The sequence below is a fragment of the Onychomys torridus genome, chromosome 10, assembly GCF_903995425.1.
Source record: "Onychomys torridus chromosome 10, mOncTor1.1, whole genome shotgun sequence".
NCBI lineage: Eukaryota > Metazoa > Chordata > Mammalia > Rodentia > Cricetidae > Onychomys > Onychomys torridus.
This window is the reverse complement of record NC_050452.1, coordinates 72,134,977-72,158,511: the sequence shown is the minus strand read 5'-3', so window position 1 is coordinate 72,158,511 and position 23,535 is coordinate 72,134,977. Positions and strand designations below refer to the sequence as shown.

Below are 23,535 nucleotides of genomic sequence, written 5' to 3'. Positions count from 1 at the left end.
TTTGAAACAACTGCCCACAGCTTGGGAAGGGTAGGTGTATTAGATCACCAGATTAGCTTTATTCCAAAGCTTTAAAGAACTTCCTTGGATGACACAAGGAAAAACCAGTCTTCCCTTCAATGTACTCAAGTTTATTTAACCTCAATTTGTTGAAGGAAAGCAAAGCCTTCACAGGGCTGGGGCTGTGCCTACACACAGACATGACACAAGACACCAAGCAGAGCCAGGAAAAGTCCACACTGGTGTGAGTCGTCCTCCTGGACAGGATGTCTTCCTCAGAAAAGTACGAGAGGACAAACCGAGGCCCCAGGCTACTCATCCACTGGCGGCATTCACCACCTTGCCCAGCGTGTTAGTATAAACCCTGGGATGGCTTCTATAAACTCTCTGGACCAGGTTTACCGGCTGAAACTGGACTCTCTCCAACGTTCTAAATGCCACAGTGACATTTAGGAAGAGCTCTCTTACCACAAAGGGGGCAGAAACTCATTCCTAGGAAATATGGTAGTTGACTGACCCCAGCTCATGAAAGGATCAAGCCCTATATAATTAAGGCTCTTAGGGACAAGCCACAAAACCAACAGATAAGCAGCTTCTTGACAAGAAATGTATGGTACACAACCACTTGGAACCTCCTCAGGACACAATGAGTCACTCCACCAGAGATACTGAAAAGAACCACCACCAATCTGGAAGCGTTTATTTAATCTGCCTTCAAAAGTGAATTTATTTGGGGAAAGACCTCACTGAGAAAGCCAAAATGGTATAGTCAGACCCCTTAGCATACAGGGGTGACACCTCTGGCTGTGTGGAAAGCTGAGTTTGTTCACAGCTCCTCAACCGTCTGCCACTCCCTAAAGCCTGCCACCTGGAGGCTGCTACCTCAGCTGCATAGGCAAGAGGACAATTCTCATTTTCTCCAATTTCTGTGGCCTAAAAAGGGGTATATTTTTATACTGAACCTCCACTCCCAATTTCCTAGCTAGCTCTGCTGACCATAAGAAAGCTCCCTGAGGGCAGGTGATTCACTTGTCATTCACTGAATTCTTCGTGGGCCTTCAACTCAAGCACACAGGCAGAAAAGTGGATGCTGAGTCAATGAGGAGTTCATACATAAAACATCACAGAAGGCATGCTAATTTTGTGGGTTCTCAAGTATGGGAGCAGAGCTGCCAAAGAAGGATGTCAGAAAGCTGGTTTTTTGTTTCTTTTTTAATCCAGATTTTTAAATCAATACAATAGAACGCAGAGTTTGTTGTTGTTGTTGTTGTTGCTGACTTTTAAGTTCCCTCCTCCACATGTAAGCTTGGCTGTCTGAGTTATTCTCTGGCATTTCTGGACACGGCAACCCTCAGCTACACATCTCTTGGCGTTGTGAAAAGGTACTAGCTGGGCATGCGCTGTGGGAGGTGCACGGTCCCTCTCCGTACAGCCCTGAGCTCACATCTGAGGCTGTTTAACAACTGGTTGGAAATTTAGCCTTTTGATTTCCAGTTAAATACTAAGCACAGGAAAACAAATAGCACTTGTTTTCACTGAGTCTTGTCAGGCATCCAAACTGCAGTGTGGACCAGAGACCCGGCCTGTGGTTTGGTGGCAGAGACCCAAAATACTTGGCCGCCCCACCCCCTCCAGTTTAAGTAAAAAGAATAAACCAGATTTTGGCAACAGGGATTTTTTTTTTTTTTTAACCACCCTTCCCCCTTTGGACATGCAGAGCTGTTTTTAAAATATTCAGTGTGTTCCTGGTATTAATTTACATTTTTCATTAGGATTAAGTTTTGATTTGTTTTTAATCCAAAGCCAAAGAATAAAGTTCGTTTTCCCTCACTTATTCCAACTGCCATGCCTTGATATTTACTTGGATTTGCTGAGGAGGGTAGGGTTCGGATTGCTAGTTCCTGTTTCCAATTAAACTAGGACATAGTATCTACTGACTGCATTATTAAAGGCCAGGCTTGAGAACTAGGAGGAACTCTGGAGCTCAGCTTAGATAATCCTTTATCTTAGATACAGGACCTGAGGCCTATGTAGTTCACCACCATGTACAGTGATGTATAACTAACTAGTTAGTCAGGGAACCGAGACTAGTACTTATGCTGAGGAGATTAAAATGAAAAAACCCAGGTTACCAGAAAAAAAAAATATAGGACACCAAATTAAACTTGAATTTTCAGATAAAGAATGGATAAATTTTGTTAGTATAATTATATCCAAAATACTGCACAGGCATACTTAAGCAAATTATTTAGTGTTTTATCTGAAATTCAACTTTAACTGGAAGCCTGCATTTTTATAAGCCAAACTCTGGTCACTGGACTGTGAGACCAACATCTACCCTCCCACTGTCCGTCTGGCTGCCAAAGATATCCACATTTTTCTTTCCTGATTTTAATGATAAATGGCTGGGAAAAAAGAAATCACAGAACAATAATCCCAAGAGAGTATAACACTGGAAGAAGCTGCTTCTTCCTAGAGACGTTCCTAATCTTAGATATTCCCCAATTCCCGCTATAACCAGCATATAAAATAGCTAAGTCTAAAACAGTCTAGATGTGGCTTCTAGGCCAGACATTTCATGGTGTTAAGAGTTGATCACTAGGGTCTCTCTCTCTCGTGTGTGTGTGTGTGTGTGTGTGTGTGTGTGTGTGTGTGTGTGTGTACAAATACTGCGTGTATACATGTGTATACATATATACATACGTATGTATATATGTATACACACATGCACACATAGACACACATAGACATAATGTATTTACTTTTAAAGACAGGACCTCACTATGTAGCAAGCTGCCCTTGAACTCTGCATTTTTTTTGCTTCTAACTCCCAAGTGCTGGAATTGAAGGTGTGCACCCACCACACCAGGTCACTAGGCTCTCATCTTAAATATTTCTGCTTATGTTAGACTCTAAGACTGAAGGGAAAACAGAGTTCAGGTTTGGAGTATAAAGCAAGGCTTTAAATGACCCTAATGATAGTAATTATAATGATATGTATATAATACTTATATATATTTAATATAGTAGCACAATAATTATATATAATAACAAATAACAGTTATTGGTGGGGCAGGGAACATGTATGGAGGGCAGAGGACAACTCTGTTGAATTAGCTCTTGCTATTCTTTTTTTTAGGTTCTGGGTTTCAAAATCTGTGAGGAGCCTTGTACAGCAAGTGCCCTTAACCCACTGAGCCACCTTGTTGGCCTACAAGATTAAAACAAGCAAACAAAAACCCCACCTCACACAGATGCAAGGAATAAAATATGAAGATCCTGGAGTTTCAGGAAATCTAGTTTGGAGCTGAGAGTATAGTTTAGCAATTGAGCCCGTGCTTAGCATACACAAGGCTCAAGGTCAGCTCCCTGCACGGCCTGAATCCTGAACACTGATTTTTGTGGTTACATTGTCAGTTTGGCTGTGCTTGGAATGGAACCCAGGGCCTTGCACTCTACCATACAGATACACACCAGCTCTTGTACTGATTCTTTCAAAGAATATTGCAGGAGGTTTGTTGTTGCTGTTGTTGTTTTCTAAGGACTTTAAACGATATACCAGAATATTCTCATATTCTCATATTCTCATATTCTCTCTCTCTCTCTCTCTCTCTCTCTCTCTCTCTCTCTCTCTCTCTCTGTGTGTGTGTGTGTGTGTGTGTGTGTGTGTGTGTGTGTGTGTATTTCAAGACAGGGTTTCTCTGTGTAGCCCTGGCCATCCTGGAACTTGCTCTGTAGACTACACTAGGCTGGCTCCCCAGTGCTGAGATTAAAGGCGTGCGCCACCACTGCTTGGCTAATCCAGTGCTTTTACTAGATTCTCAAAACGTGTGGTATATTCACCACTACAGGATTCCTGCACACTTTGTTCCAAGGGACCTCACACCACTGCCAGTCCACACCCCCTCTCCCACACGCCCCTGGCCGTGACTTCCAGTCTCTATAGATTATCCAAGCAAAAAGAATCAGACTTTATGTGGCTTATGCGTCAGTGAGCATGTTTTAAAGGTCCATCTATGAGGTGGTATGGGTTGGACACTTTTCTTTTTATAGTCAAAAATAGTCTCTGTATAGCTGCTTCATTATTTATAACTATCAGTCGACATCTGGGTTGCCTCTATGCTTATTAAAGCTATTACAAATAACTTTACCTTGGATATTTGTGGGTGGGGACCTCAGACCAACTGTATAAAGAGCTACATTACATTCCCACCAGGATTGTGTGAATCTTTCAATTTCTCGACACCCTGACAACACTTGCTGGTTTCTCTCTGTTTTATCACGGAGGTGGTCAGTGCTGTGGTTGGTGGATTTTTCCCTAATATTCAGTAACATTCAGTGTCTTATATGCTTTTTTAGTCATTTGTGTCTTGTCCTTGAAGAAATGTTTATTCAAATTATAGCATGCACACACACACACACACACACACACACACACACACACACACACACACACACACTCATGCACTTTTGAGACAGGGTTTCATGTAGCCCAGGTGACCTTAACTTCTGGTCCTCCTGCTTCTATCTGGGACAACAGCACGTATCACCACACCCAGCTACACAGAGTATTGGGGATTAAACTTAGAGCTTGTGCACACCAGGCAAATGCTCTACCACTAAGCTACATCTCCACCCCTGAGGCAGGATTATTTTTCTTTCTGATTTCACCCAGGGAAAACCCTGATCTACTGAATATTCTCTGGTCCACCCAGAAGATACTGTAAGGCTATGACAATTTCATCATGCATGTGCCTGTATGTGACTTGACATGAGCCTTCAAACACTTCATCCATTCCTAGCTGCTAGGTAATGAGAGCAACTGGAAAAGTAACTTCATTGATAGGGAAACTAAGCAGCACCCCCTGCACCCCCGCCCCCTGCATCGCCGCCCCTGCACCTGACACACTTCTTGTTTGTGCTGTGGAATTAGGGACAAGGAATTGACAAAAGGCAGATGCCTCTATCAGAGAGTATAATAACAAAAAAAAAAATAAATATATTTTATATTTTAGAAATCAGCAAATGAGACACAAGTCCTTCTAACTAATTACACAAGCTTTAGGCAGTTAAAACAACCATGACTTCTTGATTTAAATTAGCAGGTAGATGCCATGACCCTAACTTTCCTCATCATCCTGCCTAAGAAAAATTAATAACCACTAAAATATTATAATTCTACCAGAAAAGACGGCTTGGAGACAGTCATGCGACCCCTTCACCATTACATGTCACAAGGGCATCAGAACACATGTGTCTTGGACTGAGGGTCAAGAGATCCATCCTCTCTCTCCAAGGCAGTTCTTGGCCCACTGAGTAATCATAGGGCTCAGCTTCCTCAGCTTCTATGGAGCCTCTGGGACACTCAAGTGCTTGGAGAAACACTTCATGTTCAGACAAACTGAACTCTTGGTTTTCTATCATCACAAAGACTGTGATATGGAGGAGGGACCCTAACTCATTACAGGCCTTGGGGAGAAGGGGGTTTCCCAGCTTGTGAGCCATCTCAAACCACCGGTGGTGCCCTGATCTGGCTGAGCAACAGAGGTCTGCTGACTACCTGAGCCATGGAGAATTAGCAGACAGAAGGCCAAAGGAAGCAGAGCTTCAGTGTCCAGGGATTTCAATCAGTAACTTCTACAGCTGCCTCTCCCTCTGAAATGTCCTTACATGGAATTAACTCTAAATAAGGGTGATGTTGTAAGTCGTATACTAAAATTATCTTCTTCATTAGTGTACTTTCAACTAATAGTCAAATGGAGTTCTTACAGCTCACAAAGTAAATAAATAATAACAAAGATAATTTCCTTTAAATCTTGCAGAGTGGCCAACCACAGAATCCAACAACAGTAAGCAAACTGCAGTGTGTGTGGCCACACTGTGCATGGAACCCACAGCCCAGAGAAATGGGAACTTTAAATCCAGAGCCATCCAACGGTTACTTTAAACTTTCAAATGTTCATCTAACACCTTTCCCAAGTACTCCTTGCTCTGATAATTACAGCAGAAACAGCAAATGTTAGTGAACTGAGCAGTGGCAGGTACACTCAACATTTTATAGGCAATCCCCTCACATTGAGATAATGTTTGCTGCTACAGTATAAGACTGTCATTGTTCCCAGATTACAGCTGGGAAGAGTCAGGTTTGCAGAGACTGATCTTCTCAGTCCCTGCCTGGACCACAGCTGTCTAGGCAGAGCCTCTGCTCACCACATCATCTGCTGTTATCCTGGCTACCGTGGTGGTAACTGCTTTTCCAGAAACTCCCAAGGACCTGAAAGGTGCTAAGTGCAAGAACTGGAATTAAAATTTTTCTTTTGGTTCTGGGAATTGAACACATGGCCTTTTGCCTGCTATTAAATGCTCTACCTAACCAATGGCTCTCTTTTCACTTTTCAAAGTTTGAGACAAAACCAGCTTTGGCTTTACTAAATAGCTCAGTATTTGCCATCCTCCTGCCTCAGCCTCCAGAGTAGCTGGGATTATAGGCCTCTGCCGCCAACCTCAGCTTAGAGTTGTTTTTTTTTTTTAATTAATCAGCCATGCATAGGTAGTTTCTATAGCACTACAGTATGTAAAGCAAATGTGTATATGACCTTATAAGAGCCTTCTGCCTATCACAAATAAGTTTACTTACAGAAGGCTGGTGTGACTAAGTATGAAGGTAGAAATTCAGCACATGTGCTGTAGAGTGGGTCCTAATTTAGGTTTCAATCCGAGCCCTGCCAGAAATTAGCCTAGTGATTTGGGCCACTGTTAAGCCTCTAAATCATCTATAGAAAGGAGTTACCCTGGGACTATAGTGGGGGAAAAATGAGATAAAATAAAAAGCCTTTGATGCAATTCCTGAAAGGCACTGGGTACTAAATCAAAGAAAGAATAATAACAACAGCCACTAATTATCATGGCTCTAGTCCTTTAAATGCAAAATAGCAAAATTTTTAAGTCTTTAAAAAAAAAAGTTGCCAGGCATGGTGGTGGTGCATGCCTTTAATGTCAGTACTCAGGAGGCAGAGAACATCAAATCCCTGTGAGTTCAAGACCATCTTGGTCTACAAAATGTACACAGTGAGCTCTTGTTTCCACAAAAAGGCACAGTTAGGTCTGGTAAGCTAGCTCAATGAGTAACAGCATCTTCCACCACACCTGCGACCTGAGCCCATCCCTGGGACCACATGGTGGAAGGAGCAAGTGCGAGGACTCCCACAGGCCATTCTCTTACCATCACATGCTTCCTGTGGTGTGCGTGGTAACGTAAAATAAACTAGGCATTTGTAATGTCAGGGCACAAATTAACCTCTTAATAACTTTCACCATATATATGTATGTATGTATGGATGTATGTATGGATGGATGGATGGATGGATGGACGGACGGATGGACGGACGGACGGACGGACGGACAGACAGACAGACAGACAGACAGACAGAAAGAAGATAGATAATGATAGATAGATGTATAGATAGATAGATGATAGATAATGATAGCTAGCTAGATGGATGGATGGATGATAGAAGATAAGATGAAGTTGGGCAGTGGTGGCGCACACCTTTAATCCCAGCACTCGGGAGGCAGAGCCAGGAAGATCTCTGTGAGTTTGAGGCCAGCCTGGTCTACAAAGTGAGATCCAGGACAGGCACCAAAACTACACAGAGAAACCCTGTCTTGAAAAAAACCAAAAAACAAAACAAAAAGATAAGACGCTAGAGATGTCAATTACTTCATTTTGAAATTGCTTTAAATTTACAGCAGAATGGTAAGCATCCTACAAAAGACTCTATATTCTCTAACTAGAACCACAGCTTCTCACAGCCTGCATAGGCTTTTTACAAACTGTTTACCCCTTACCACTAAGCCCAAGAAGGGCAGTCTCCTATACCACACACAGTACAGCTACCAGAGGCAAGAAATAGGGTTGGTATTGAGTCAAAGAACTGAATTCTAACTTCACCTACCATCTGTGACCTACCACGCAGCAAGATCACCTGGTTCTTTTTTGTTTGTTTTATTCAGCCTAGGATGGTCTCTAGCCTTTCTTGGCTTTTCATGATTCACTTCTTAAAAATATTTTTTAAATTTTATAAAACTTTATTATAAGAAAAGGCCTTGAAAGCTAAAAAAAATTCACAGACCAAAATTGATCAGACACAAAGTCTATACATCTCAAAGACCTTCTCTGCAGTTTGAATGGTGATTCTGAAGCCATGGAGCTCCACATTGGACCTTACACCTTCACTATCAAGTCTATGCTTATGTACCTGCACACTACGAAAAACAGAAACTCCACGGCAGCATTGGAACTAGAAAAACAATTAGCTTTAAATCCTCATTCGTAACTCCCATCCATTATCTGCATTCAGTCCCTCCTCATCCCCTGATATGGAGTCTTTCCCCCTCTCTTCTCTAGATGTTATACTGTCCCATATGTACCGTGGTTTACATATAGACATACATTATTGGCTAGATTCAGTATATTTTTTTTCTGGGATTGTGTGACTCACTTTTTAAAAAAAGTTTTTTAAAATGTTTTATTTCATTTTATGTGTGATGATTGTTTTACCCGAATGTATGTCTATGCACCCACCACATGCATGTCTAGTCCCCACGGAGGTCAGATGAAGACATCAGGTTCCCCAGAACTGGAGTTATGTGGTGCTGGGAATTGAATAGCAGCCAGTGTCCTGAACCTCGGAGCCATTTCTCCAACCCTGTAAGACTCACTTTTTAGAGAACTGGCTAGTTCTATAGGATATTGCTCTGTTCGGTTCTGTCCAGTGTTCCATCATTATTAGATCCAGGCTACACACATTTCTGGCAGTATTGCAGCATATGGTGTGCTGGCTAATTTCAGGTCAACTTGACTCAGTCAAAGTTATCTAAAAGGAGGGAACCACAATTGAGAAAATGTTCCATAAGATCCAGCTGTAGGGCATTTTCTCGACCAGTGATTGATGGGGGAGGGCCCAGCCCATTATAGGTGGCGCCATCCCTAGGCAAGTGATCCTGGGTGCTATAAGAAAGTAGGCTGGGCAAGCTATGGGGAGCAAGCCAGTAAACAGCACCCCTCCATGGTCTGTGCATCAGCTCCCGCCTCCATGTTCCTGTCCTGTTTGAGTTCCTGTCCTGACTTCCTTTGATGATGAACAGTGATGTGGCAGTGTAAACCAAATAATCCCTTTCCTCCTCAAGTTGCTTTGGTCATGGTGTTTCATCACAGCAATAGTAACCCTGACTAAGACATGAGGGATGCTTTGTTCTTTCTCATTTACAGACATACAATGTCTATGTGCCCCATGCTGGTGTCATTAATTCTGATCACTTCCTTAAAGCACTCCCGAGGATCCCCCAGTGTCCGCAGTTGCAATTTTTCTCCTCTAATTAATAAATAATTTGTGGGAAAAGTATTTTGCGAGTATTTGAATATACTGTCAAAAATCTCTTCTCTTTCAGTAATTGGACCTAATATCTGTTAAAAATTCTTGTCTGATCAACTTACACCATGATGGTTGCAAAACGATATTCTGACTCCATCATTTCTTCCATATGTATTGAATAATTAGCATTTTACTACAGATAAGAGCTACCCCACTCTCCTATTTCACAGGCTACAGATCCATGTATCTGATGCCATACAAGGTTGAGCTAAGAGCTACTGATGCCCAGCCACTGTTTTACTACCTAGGGGCTATGTCATATAGCCAGTCCCACTAATCTAAACTAAAACATGGCTCGCCCACTACGGATGGAACAAAGTAAACACCGCGCTTTCATTTACCCCAAACTAGTGACACGGGAATAACAATAACAAAGTAATTATACACCTATTCTGTATGGATCCTCACTTGATTCAGCAGATACCTTCACGTGGTTAAAAATGTCTTTCGAATGCAAGTGACAAGAAACTAGGCTGGACTAGAGTGGCAAAGTGGATGCATTGGGCAAGAGAGGTCGCTGCTTACAGGTGAGAGTTGAGGAGCCTGAGGCTCAGCACTAAGGACGGCATGAAGCCTCCACATTGACTGTGAGAGATCACCCCGAGCTGCAGCATGGCTGCTCATCAGACATGATATCACACCCCAAACATTTCATCCCAACAACCCATCTATTTCTCCACAACTAGCAAAGTCGAACGTTCTGGCAGACTCCAAAGGACATGATTTACAAATAGTAGGTAATATTTGGACCAGTCTGCAAGAGCTGGGCTCCAGCTTTTTTTTTTTTTTTTTAAATAAAATACAAATGACTTCATGCTTGGAGCTCACTGTGTCACTTTGTCAACAAACAGTTCCTCATATCAGAAATTAGGCCTGAGTTATATACAAGCAGAAATGGGCCTGTGTGTATTTATTTTGTGGTCAGAGACCACACACCAGAGGCTATTTACAGCTTCCATAGTACTCTTAATGCCACAAGGCAGAAGGGGACACCAGGACTCAGGCCACACAGAGTATGACATCGAGTCCTGCACCACTATGCAAACGAGACCCGACTCAGCCTCCACAGAACACATGTGACATCTGCTTTTTGTGAACCCTTTCCTATGCCATCCAAATATCCCCCCACGCACAAATAAAAGTGCAACACCCTTTGGTATCACTTTAATGAAAAGAATTGTTTTTTCAAAAAGCTGTGCAAACTGGACATGCTACACACAACTATAACCCCAGCACTCAGGATCCCCAGACAGAAGGACTGAGTGTCTGAAGCCCGTCTCAGTGACATAGCAAAATACTGCCTTAAGAAACGAAATGTCTTGCAAAAATTGGGAGTCATTATGACCTTGCACTGGGAGCATCTTGGGAAAGGGTGTTGAACACTTACCAAGAAAACTCTTGGGACACTGGTGGCCAGTCTCTCTGTCTTCACATGCCAGACCAGGGGCTGTGGGGAGTTGAGCAGGAACACAACAGGCTTGTGGTGAATGTGCACTGCAGAAATGGGGTTCAGATGCAGCGTAACCTAGGAGACAACAAAAAGCAAGGAAAAGGCTTAGTGCTGACTTCCCAGCACCAACATCACCTAGACACTTCACAACTCACTGCCAAGAGTGCCATAAGATGGCTCCAAATCTATGTATCTGATGCCATACAAGGTTGAGCTAAGAGCTACTGATGCCCAGCCACTGTTTTACTACCTAGGGGCTGTGTCATATAGCCAGTTCCACTAATCTAAACTAAAACATGGCTCACCTACTACGGATGGAACAAAGTAAACACCGCGCTTTCATTTGCCCCAAACTAGTGACACGGGAATAACAATTACCTTCCCTCGGGGATTCCTTATCCTCCAACCCGGAAAACTAAGCTGAAATCACAGAACAGAATCTTCTAGGGGCCAGTTCTTCCCCTGGGCCCACACAGAAAGGACTTTCTTCTCTCCCAGGTGACGTCCAATTTCTACAAAGTCAGGTGAGCTCTGCCAAAGGGAACTGCTGAGGGGGAAGAGAGGGGCTACCCAGGGGAGCTGCCTTCCTCCTTCTGGCTGCTAGCACCAAGGGGATTTCCGAAGACATGAAGCCCAGAGATCAGACAGAATAAACAATGATGATGTACAGCCTCCGTGGAAAAGAAAACAGGTGCTGGAGTCGGCACTTACTGCTCTGGCAGAGAACCAGAGTGTGGTTCTCAGCACCTAAGTGGCAGATCTCAACCCCCTGTAGCTGCCGATGCCGAGGATCCAGTGCCCTCTTCTGGCCTCAGATGGCTCCTGCACACATCTGAGTTTGTACACCCACCAAGCACAGCATAAAAACTTGACTGTTTGAATCTTCTTCGTGGCTGCTCACCCACTTTCATCTCTGCCTTTTTTCCAAGGAACAACCAAGAACCAGTTTTGTTTATTAGAGTGCCCAAGTTATGTATAAAGAAAGCACCAAGCTTTCAAAACCCATGCCTTAGCTTATAGTAAGCACATTCTAAATGCCAGTAGAATATTTTAATTCTCCATTTCTTGATGCTGCAAATCATGTTACTCTACAAATAGTTTGTACATTGTGGAGGCCCACAGAGGCTTCCTGGGGAGACTTTACTCAAGGTCAGAGAAGATGAACTTGCTTTACCCAGCAGGGCTGCATAAAAGGATGATTTGGCCATGGGCGTGGTTACCAGGTGTTTGGAAGGGTCTACACTTGGCTGTGTGGTGTGCTTTGATCTTGAAAGGGGGAGGTCTTTTGGCATATTATAAAAATCCCTTTTGAATAAAGCTCTGGGCTGTGGAGTACTGACTCAGGGCCCTCCTGAAACTATCTTGTGTGTCTCTTTCTTGTCTTCTCTTTCTTTCTTTCTACCTAATATTTCCCCATTCCTCTCCCCTCTACCTAAGAACCCATTGAAAGGTGGGAGCAGGTCAGAGCTGGACTCCAGAAGATTCCCCAGCACATATACATACAATAGTATTGCTTGTTAACTATTGAGTGTGTCTGTCTTAATTTCCAAAACAGACTGCACAAAAAGATGCATCTTGAATTGAGTTTTCAGTATGCTGCAGGTAGCAACACTCACTGTAGCCAATCTGTAAATGTCTATGTAACCCAAAGGATGAAAAAAGAGGCTGGAGAAACTGCTAAGTTCAAAGGGGTTTAGCTAGTTAATTTGCAGCAAAATACAAAAACTCAAGCAATTCTCAAACTGTCAGGAGCTATTTCTGTACACAGGACCATTTTTAGACTTGGAGTAAGCACGGCACCAAATCAAAGTCCTAAGTGAACTGTGATGTCAACCACAGCTACAGCAAAATAATGTGTCCCTTGGTTGTTCAGACACATAGCACACTCTGGAGTCCCTGTGTTCATCTAGGAACAGATTGATAACCACTAGAAACAAGAGATGCTGTTGAAGGCAGAGATGCAGGGAAAAGCATGCTAGGAAGAGAGGGAGCAGGAGGCGCAGCATCCACACCTGCAAACTACAAAGCTCCAGGGACTCTGGCTAACAGCAAGTGGTAGTAGAGGGTGCCCTGCTGGCCCACTGAGAACCATGAAGGCCTGAAGAATAGTAACTGTCATCTCCAGGGACATGGAAGTGTTCTCTCCTGTGCAGCCAACCCTAAAGCATACACTTTTTCTTAAAGCCCCTAAGTATGCAAAAGCTTTGCTCAACATGTATAAAATCAATAAATACATATCTCAAGTGAACGAGAGTCTTTTTAAGCTTATGAAATGAGATGATGTATGAAACAGATATTGGTGCTCCGGTCCAAAGTTTCCCAGATGGTCTAAGTGTTGAGGCCTGGCTCCGACCATCAAGGAAAGATTTCTAAGAAGCTTAGCCCTGCGTTTTCCTGGAAACGGCTCCTTCTTCAATATGTGGCCATGTCTGGCCAAGTTGAAGCTCTGACTCTGGCACAGATGTCCCAGGCAAAGTCCCAAAGCCATTTGGCAAAGAAGAATTCACACTATGGTTGGGAAATTAAAAGAAAAACACTCAATACTGCTCCTCCCCCCCCAATTTGGCAGGCATAAAGAGTCCCATGAGCCCAGGCTAACCTAATCCTCAGAAGCCTTCCTCTACCTCCACTTGAGGAAACCTCACAGAAGGGAGGGTGCAGACAACCTGAAGCCAGTAAAAGCAGGCAGAAATAAAAGCCCCTCAGAATGTGAGGAGAACACAGCCCAAACATCTGAAAGACCCTGGTTAAATGGTCTAGTTTCTTCTAGGCTGAAAAACAGAAAAGAAAACCAAAAAGGTAGACAAATGAAAACCTTCGGGATCAGTTATAGCTTAGAAATGACAATAATTACAAACCAGATGTGGTAATGCACAACTGCAATCCAGCACTTGGGAGGCTGAGGCAGGGGGATCAAGGTTTAAGCTACCATCCCATAAATAAAAAAAAAAATCCGGCAAAAGTTTTTATAGTTAGAGTGTCCTTGGTAGTCTAGAGAAAAGAGCTGAGGCATACTGCAACAAAGACTGTGCCTTGGAGAAATCGGACAGGCAGTATGCAACAATCCTAAGAAATCCAAACAGTAGTTTGAAGGGTTCACCCTCAATTCTTTAACCAATTCTCACACAAAGCTGAGTGTTATGAGCTTCAAAAAGGAACTCAATGGGGGTGGGGGAGCTGATGTGAGTTGGGAAGGCTGAGGGGACTGTCAGAAGCTCCCACGTGAAGGAATTCTGTAATCAGGGTTTGATGATCTTTGGTAGTTCCACTGCATTTGAAAACACTCTGAAGCGTGGGCTCTCTCTTCCTATGTGCACAAAATAGCCACAGCACAGAAAACTTTGCAACATTGTGAGAAAAGGAACCTAGAACCTGGGGAAAGGGAACAAAAGCAGGAAAATTCTAATGGAGAAAACGGATACAATTAGGCTGCGTCTTATTGAACTAAGACAGTGGCGTCTGCTTTTGAGAGGTCATGAAAACTCAGATTAGTGTCTAGAGTCTGTTCTCTCCTCACTTCGTACTCACTTTTCATGAAGCCCAGAGCTTAGGTGTGTCAAACTGCACTGAACGGTCCATGATCCTGGTGACATGAGACAGTGCAAGCAACTCTAGTCTGTCACACCTCCCTGATCCTCTACCCGGAGGGACTCCGGCTGGTCTATCCCTTCTGTAGCACCTACCTGCACTGAGGTCATCCATGTACAAACATTCCAGATGCAGTTTTATAAAGAGACTCAAAGTAGAGCTGAGAGCATCCTTGGGGACCCTGCACACCTTCAGGGAGCCTCAGAGTAGAAGAACATTTCTTGCCTCCTGTTTGGGAGATGTGTCCTGATCCATACCCTGTCAGACGAGGACAAGGATGACGTCCCTGACTCTTGAGATGGAGAAACCATCTCTGTTTTCTTTCTCCTTCTTCCTTTCTTTCTTTCTCCTTCTTCTTTTCTTGCTTTCTTCTTCCCTCCCTTCCTTCCTTCCTTTCTTTCTTCCCTTCCCACCTTCCTTCCTTGGGGGGGGGTATCAAACTATGTAGTTCAGGCTGGCCTTGAACTCACACACAACAATCCTCCTGCCTCAGCCTCCTGAGTATTGAGATTTCTAGTATGTGACAATGCCCACCTGGCTTCTTCATTTTCTAAATATCACACTTGCTAAGAAAATGCGATGTACATTTTCTCAAATTCTATAAGTCATTATGAAAATAAACTATGTATTTACAGGTAGATGAAACTTACTCTTTATGGAAAGATGCCATAAAAATTATTTTGAATTTCCTGGAATTCATAGTCTACATGCAAGACATTCCTATCATAGAGGTTTTCAAAAGATCTCTTATTAGTAAGACCCACCCCTCAACTCCTAGGGTTTGTTAAAACAAAGCAACTGTAACTGATGTGTAAGTCTAACAGTTGTCCAATCTTGCTAACATGTCACTGAGGGTTTCCTCCCACATTTCTGAGTCTTAGACCAGCCTCCTACCCCACGTGGACCCATGAAGCAATGAAGTCATTTAAAACTCATCCCAGGAGACTTCTGTTATCTAAAACCAGACCAAGTCATGTTCTGAAATGGATGATTCAATAATCAAATTATACTAGAGATAAGGAAAAAGAACTCCAGCAGTTCTTCTAACCAAGATCTGTAAACTCAGGGGATGCTCTGGACACCCCTCATTTGTCCCCTCTGCAGAGAGGAGGAGGCATCACCAATAGTGTTGGTAACTGAACCCCCCTGAACCTTCTCCTCCCAGCACCTGGATGTTACACAGAGAGACAGAGGTACATAACTGTTTCAAGACATTAAGGGGCCATGGCTGAACTCAGATTTTACTTATATTTGGGCAATAATACTTTCAGGAACTCAACTGTGACCCCCAAGTGGTTCTGAAATATGTACTTGATTGCTTGGGAAGGAAACTGTATTTAGCTAATCAATGCTAGAACGTTCTAAAGGGTCTTTCAGTCTGAGGAACTCTGACAGCTGACATTGTAATTGTCATGCTTACCCTCCACCATTTGGGAACTGGTATAAAAAGATCCCTCAAAACATTCTTAGAAGGGTAGATTTAGAGTGTTATTTTTTTTTAAAAAAAAAAGTCTCTTAGAATTTTTTTTTTTTTTTTTTTTACTCTGAATTTCTAAAGAACAGTTAGTTGGTCCTGAATTCAAGGTGTCCAAACTTCTGAGTGTTCTCACCCTATCCCAGGGAATTATGGGACCATCCTCCCCCTCTAGGGAAGATCTGAAGTCAGAGACTTCACACTGCATGGCAGATGATACGACATCAAATTTTCTCCGGTGGTTTAGTCTCGAAGCCACTTACTGAGCTGAGAGGAACATTGTCAGTGAATTCCCAACTAACCCCCTTCCCCCAACAAGGACATGACTCTGGATATCCTGGGAGCGTCTTAAAATAATCTAATACAGTAACACAAAAGGAAAAAAACCTAAAGTCTGCAATTTGATGCAGAAATAAGTCTGCCTCTTCTGCTCTGTGTTTTGAATGCCCTGGAAAAATACTAGGAGCTAAATTTGGGGTGGGGGTGAGGGGCAGGAACGCACATAAACAGAACAGTATTTATGAAACTATAGGTCATGACCCTATGAAGGGGTCCTGGGAGCTTCACACAGGGAGTCCAGGGACCCTGGACCTCCCTTCCCGGAGAAGCCTGTGGTTCAACTACTGTAGGGAAAGGGGCAGAGAAAGGGGGGACTTTTGGTGTAGGTATGTTCTGCTGTGAGAATACATCTGGGGCCTTCAGTAAGCTACCAGTCACAGCAATCCAAGGACACGTTTCTGTTGTCCTTCAATATGAAGCATAGGCTGTGTAGACAGTGTACTATGTCACTAACATATCAAGGTCATATAGGCTTCTGGTTTAAAGTACACAACAGCCATGTCCCCAGACAGACGCCCCAGACACCCTTCCCTCTCTTCAGGCAGAGTTGGAAAGTTCCACAGGACACTGCAGATGTTTGGCTCCTCTGTCTCACTGTGAAACCCTCAGAGTAAATCATTCAAGGGCAAAAATGGGATCATGTTCAGTTCTGCAGCCTTGTGCCTAGTGCAAGGTCAGACATCTAGGAAGAGATCAAAAAGGGTTTAAGAAAATTGAATACAAGGAACCATAAATAAATTTCATCAATAAAATTAATGAGATGTGACTCCCATAATCGTCATGAGGTCACATTGTCTCAATTTTTCTGGCCAAAAGAGGGGAGGCACCTCATCAAGAGAACATTTCACTATCAAGTACAACTTGAACTTCGAAACAGGGTCAAGAAAAACAAACTGATCCCAACTACCAAAACAAGCACTGGGGACTGCTGGGCTATGAATTGGAGCCACGACTGGTCAGTTCCAGAGACAAACGTCCATGGGGTACCCAGCCCAAGTGATCCACCTACAATACAGTTCCTACACCCAAGGCTCAGGGAACATGGAAGAAAGAGTTCAAGAGCTGAAGGATCGGGAAGTCTGCTGTGAAATCCCATCTTCCACACACGACAGGGGAACTACACCCATGAAATGGCTGTAATATGGCTACCTAGACACACCCTGAAGAATGATACACCACCAGATGGCATCCCAACTTTCAGGGGGCCCCACCCCTAGATGAAGAGCTATACACAATAACTGCTGAGAGATGGAGAATCTGTCTTCCAGAGGGATGAGTTCCCAAACTGGTTATCCAGTACCAAGCAGCCAACCATAAAAACACATACATACAAGCAGAACTAAACGGACACAGTAGGTTGTATTTAAACATTTAGCACACACAGGTACGTACACACACACACACACACACACACACACACACACACGTGTGTATGTGTATGTGTATGTGTGTATGTGTGTGTGTGTGTGTGTGTGTGTGTGTGTGTGTGTAAAACAATAAGGAAAAAGAGACCATGGGTTTGAGAGGGAGCAGGGAGCATGAAAGGGGTTGGAGGAAAGGCAGGGAGAGGGAAATCATGGATTGTTTTAATTAAAAATAGAAAATGAAAAGTTTATCTTTCATAGTCACATAAAATATGTAAACCACCCAAAATACCTTTAACATGTATTGTGCTTCTTAAGGTTAGGAAACAAAATAAAGAGGTTTTTTTCAGATGTTCCACTGTCTTTTGGGGGCACAGAATCTATTTTGCACCTTGGCATTGAGGTGGATTAAAACAGCTAGAAATGAAGTGTAAGGAAACTGAGGGAGCTTGGTATTTGCACACTGACAGAAGAGGAAATGCCCATTTCTAGTCATCTGTTTAATAGTCTCTGACATACTTCATGAACAGACTTGGTCTAACCTGTGTTGTCACCAACACTGATGGATAACAGTGCTCTACATAATGTGCAGTATGTCAATGTGCTTCAATTCATACTTTTAAAATAGGCATGAAATGGTTTTTCTATCTATCTGTCTGGTAAATGAGTATTTTGACATGTTTAAGTCTTTACCAACAGAGTCTCAATAACAGCCTATGTGTCCTGACTATGTAGAACACAGTCACATAAAAAGAGTCATTGGTGTGTGTGGTCACTAGAAGTTGATTTGCAGGAACCTAGCTCCCACATAGCCTGATGCTGGAGTAACCACCTCAGAGTCAGTGACAGAAAGACCACAAAATACATCGGTATTCAGGCAGTGACATTGGAGGATGACATTTGGATTCTTTGGGGCTAAAGCACCGTCTCAGAAACCATATCAACCTGAAAGTGGTTAGGAAACTCACGCTGGTCCTGGGAAAACCTCAAGGATTCTGTGTTCTGGTTTCCTTTGAAAATGTAACAAAAACAATCCCTGGTCTGGGAGGGCAATCTGATCCAGCCAGGTTATGGCTTTCAGGAAATGTTCTAGAGGAGCTTGAGTTTTAGTGTTATGAGGTCTTTCTTAAGATAGGGAGAAAGAGTAACCTGGAGTTCTAAAGTTGTTCATCTGTTTGGCAGCATTTCCTAATAAACATCATCTTCCTTGACCAAATGCCTCAGTTTCCTTTTAGAAGGACACAGAATTGCTACTGTGGTTAGAATGTGTAATGTTTCTCCACAGACTCCTGTGTCTGAATAGTCTTCCCTGTGTGGAAAGTTTCAGAACATTCGAGAACCTTTGTGAGGTAAACAGGGCTGGAGAAGTGGGCCATGGGGAATGGACTTAGAGAGTTCACAGCCTGGCCCCACATCCTGTATGCTCTTTCTTCCTGACAGAATTCGTGAACAACCACCTCACACTTCTGCCACAAAGGACTGTGCCCTCTCAAACTGGGAGCCAGTTCCCTCCCTTAAATTACCTCACGTCAGGTGTCCAGTCAGAGCAACTGGAAAGTTTACTAATAAGACAGCCTGGCACACAGTGAAGCGGATTCAGTACACAGGAAACACCAGAGCTCATTACTTTTAACTGCTTTTCTCCACATAAGCCCTGAGTATATCTGTATCCCAGGTCCAAGGGAGTGGGGGGGGGGCGGTAAAGACAGGACGGCTGGAGTTCCCTGTGTGCCAGCCTAGCTGGGAAAACATAGGCCCTAAGTTCAGGAAGAGACCCTGCCTCAAACAAATAAATGGAGAATGAAAGACCAGAATGCCTCTTCTGGCACAAGGACCCATCAACACATAAAAATGAATACACACACAAAATCTTCTTTCAGTATTTGTTAATGACTGAAAAGAAAGAGAAAATAAAAAGAAAGAATAAGCAAAAGACTCAACCATGGGAAGTTGAGCTATGCACATTTATTTGCAGGTAAACAGAAGTGGAGGCCATGGCAGGGGTTAGGATAGCCTTTAACTTCAGAATGAAATGTGTAAACTGAACACACACCATTTGATTGCCAAGTTGTATAACTAAAATGAGACATTCATTTCTGAGGAACAAAACCACAGGAGGCCTATCTGATCTATACGTGTCTATATGTAGACTGACTTAGACTTTAGTGTGATTTATAATCCTGAGAATCTGTGACTGTGTGACAGAAAAATATGTCAATTATCTTCCAAGCAAATAATTAAAATATTTTCTTCCTATATTTGAAAATGGAAAACATAAGGTTCTACTTAGCATCTGGCAACACTGTGTCAAACTCTTATTTCTACACATTGTGTCAAATTCTCACATTTAAGATAAGCTTCATTTTTTTTTTTTGATACCTCCCTAACTGCAAAATATATTTTAAGTACTTCAGCTTTTAAATACTTTTAAAATTTGCATACAAGGTGACAGAGATGGCATTTTAAACAATGTGTGTTTTATAAAATGAGCCGGTGATGCCTTTGGTCTACTCAATGTGACCAACGTGGGAGGCATTTGAGCATCTGACTGAGATGCGAACGTGAACGCCCATGCCCGGATTTTGAAACTACTGCAAAGGTTTGGTTTCCCATATAAATAGATAAGCTCCAAGCTAACTCTTTTGCACTGTGTCTCGAAGGATCTTCTAATATTACCAAAAACTGGAAGGTCCTAGAAATGCCAAGATTGCGCTCCTTAAGCCATTGTATGATTCAGTGGGATTCTAAGAGTTTATGTCAACAGCTGCTCGTTTTCTGTTTCTAATCTTCAGTAAGACTCACATATGCTTCTGCCTCTAATTAATACTTTGAAAATACCACTAATCAGCAGAAATTAGAGCCCAAACAGGAGAAGCAGAAATAGGAGTATCAGTTGTGTTACAGACATTTAGACCTTGATTATAACTTTAAACACTACAGTTAGCAGGATTTTGTAGAAGCAACTCAAATTCTCTATGGGTGATCATCAGATAGAAAAAGATTAGAGTCACAACATGAAACTCTCCCTTTTAAAATATGACTTGAAATAATTAAACTATGGCATTGCCCATGCAATTATAAATTATTATTTGGACATAAAAAGAGAAGATGTATTGGCGTGTGATACAACATGGATGAACCTCAGAGACATCATGTGAAGTAAAACACACCAGACAGAAAATGCTACAAAGCTGCATGTTTACATTTTAACAAAATGCGCAGAACCAGTGAATCCATGAAAATAGAAACCAGATTGGAAGCTGCAGACCCTGGGGATTAGAGGAATGAGGAGTTACTGGCATGGGGCTTCTTTTTGATGATCACCCTGGTTGCACAACACTGTACATATACAAACACCACTGAACTGCACCCTGCAATGGCTAAAATGCCTATATTAACCAGAGTTCTCCAGAGAAACATAAACACATCACAGATAAGACCCCAGTCACAAGGCTGTGACAGAAACCACACTTGGAAGATCGTCTTTTTTTTTTTTTAAAGAAAAAATAGGGTCTTAATTGCCCAGGCTGGCCTCAAATTTGCTCTTACTCAGAATAGTTTCAAACTTGAGATTCTCATGCCTCAGTCTTCTGAGTAGCTGGGATTGCAAAGATAAAATACCATATCCAGATTGTGTTCAGAATTCTGAATGTTGATCTTTTCCCAAGCTAGAGATTTGTGGTCTAATACTCTTTCCCAGTGCTGAGGTAGAGTGGGCAGCCATACTCCCGGGTCCTCGGGATCACACCAGCAAATAATTAGCACTCCAGAGTTTCTGTGTGCTCAGCTGGGACATTCACGGTGTTAAATACATTTTCAACCTGTGATGGGCCTCTTACATAGAGGACTATCTACACAAAAGGAGATTTACCATGGAATTGACTCATGAGATTATGGAAGCCGAGAAGTTCTGGGACCTACAGCTGGAAAAACAGCAGAGGTCATCATGTAACATCCAGTTCAAGACTCGCGTCTTGAAAACCTGGTCGCCACTAATGTTAAGCCGCCGGGTCCCCCAGAACTTGCAGTTCTGATGTCCACAGGCAGAGGAAACTGAATGTCCTCAAAAGAGAAAGTGAATTTGCCTATACTCTGCTTTTGTGTGACCTGGGTTCAGGGTGGACTGAACTGTCCCCACCAACTGGGGTGGTTCTTACTGTGTTTTCTGTTCAAAATGCTAAGCTCTTCCAGAAGCACCTTTAAGGACCATTCAGAAATAATGTTTTCCAGTTATATGGACATCCCTTGGCCCAGTCTAACAGGCACCAAAATCAACTGTTATATATGCTTAACTACGATGAATATGGTTTGGACTTTCATATGGGGCAGATCAGACCAAGCCCAAGAATTTAGAACTGTACCCATACCTCTGTTAAAAACTGTTGTTTTGTATGAGCACAATTGTCTTTACTAAACAAATTTAATAGTTGAAAAAAAAAGACCAAAAAAAAAAAAAAAAAAAGGACAGAGCCAAGTGTGGTGATACACACCTTTAATTCTAGTACCAACCATAGAGACCTGGAGGTCTGTACAGACAAGCAGTGACAAGGAAGTGAGGTAACTGGGCTAAGATAGCCAATGAAATGGCAGAACATCAAGGCAATAAAAGCCTGGGTAGACAGGAAGTAGCTCTCTCTCTTGGGAAGCTAAAGCAGCGTGGTAAGCTAAGGTTAGCTGGTGGCTCTCACTATTTCCCTGATCTCTACGGCTTCACCCCTGTATTTGGCTCTGTGTTTCTTATTTAATAAGACTGTTTAGAAATTCGTCTACAGCCACTGAGAGCCCTTCTGACCTGGAGTCTAACTACCCATAACTTTATTATACCTGCCTTCCATTTCATTTCCTCTCTAACGATGGCCCCAACATTTGCTATTTACCATCTATACATTTGTCAGTGTCCTAGAGACTGCTTCTCATCAGTGACTATGTCAGGATAAAATGACAGTCACTTAGAAGGAAATTTATGAGAACAGTCTAGTGTTTTATAAAGGATCTGGAAAGCTGTCTTGGTAGGTTCAGGTCATACTGTCCTTGTCTAGGGACAATGGAATCCAAGGGACTCCTGCCACTTGCTTAAAAGTTAAGATTCAGAAATTAAAATAGCTTTGCAAGAGTCATTTATGTGTTCATAAGGTATTGTTAAATCTCTCCTAATTTTAAAAGGTTTGTTTTTATTTATGTGTATGTATCTCTGTGTGAGTGTGTGTGCACGTGAGTGTGAGTAGGTGTGGGTGTGGGTGTGAATGTATATACACATGCATTCAAAGGCACCTTCAGAGACCAGAAAAGGGCATTGAACCCCCTGGAGCTGGAGTCACAAGTGGTTATGAGGCTGATGTAGGTCATGAGAACCATCTCCAGTCTTCTGGGACAATAGCAAAGGTTCTTACCATTGAGCCAGGCTCTAATCTTACCTAATTTTAAAACAGATTAATCACACAGGAATGCAGAGATAACAAAATAATTTATATTTGATACAAATATAATTCTTTGTAAACTTAAGGTATAAGGAAAATTTTATTATCTCAAAGACAAACGTTACATTTTCCAGACCATCTCACATGCACAATATTCCAAGACACCATCAGATCAGAGCCCAGAAACCCAATAAAGTCAGATTACTACATACACAATTTAGCCATCTATTTCCACATCCTTGCACACACAAACTTTCTAACTAGTTAACAAGTAGAAAACTTGTGTGATTTTCATATCTTCTTCTAATAATTTCCCACCAACTATAGAAGGTTTTAGTAACCCTAGGAATAAAGTATGAATGATGGACAAAATGGATGTCATTCCTCTTGGGAGGGGGGTTACTAAATGTCTACCTGAGGGAGGAAGTGTACAGTTCACTCCTCTATGAATCCCTTATGTCTTAAGGTT

General features: G+C 42.5%; 1 protein-coding gene across 1 annotated transcript in view; it reads right to left on the bottom strand.

Moving 5' to 3' along the window:
* The window catches only part of Tgfbr3 (transforming growth factor beta receptor 3), a 183,279-nt gene that overhangs the window by 62,365 nt on the left and 97,379 nt on the right, over positions 1–23,535 (bottom strand). The window contains exon 4 of the mRNA XM_036201220.1: positions 10,822–10,959. Coding sequence (XP_036057113.1) covers positions 10,822–10,959 — 138 coding nt within the window. The remainder of the gene's footprint in view (positions 1–10,821; positions 10,960–23,535) is intronic.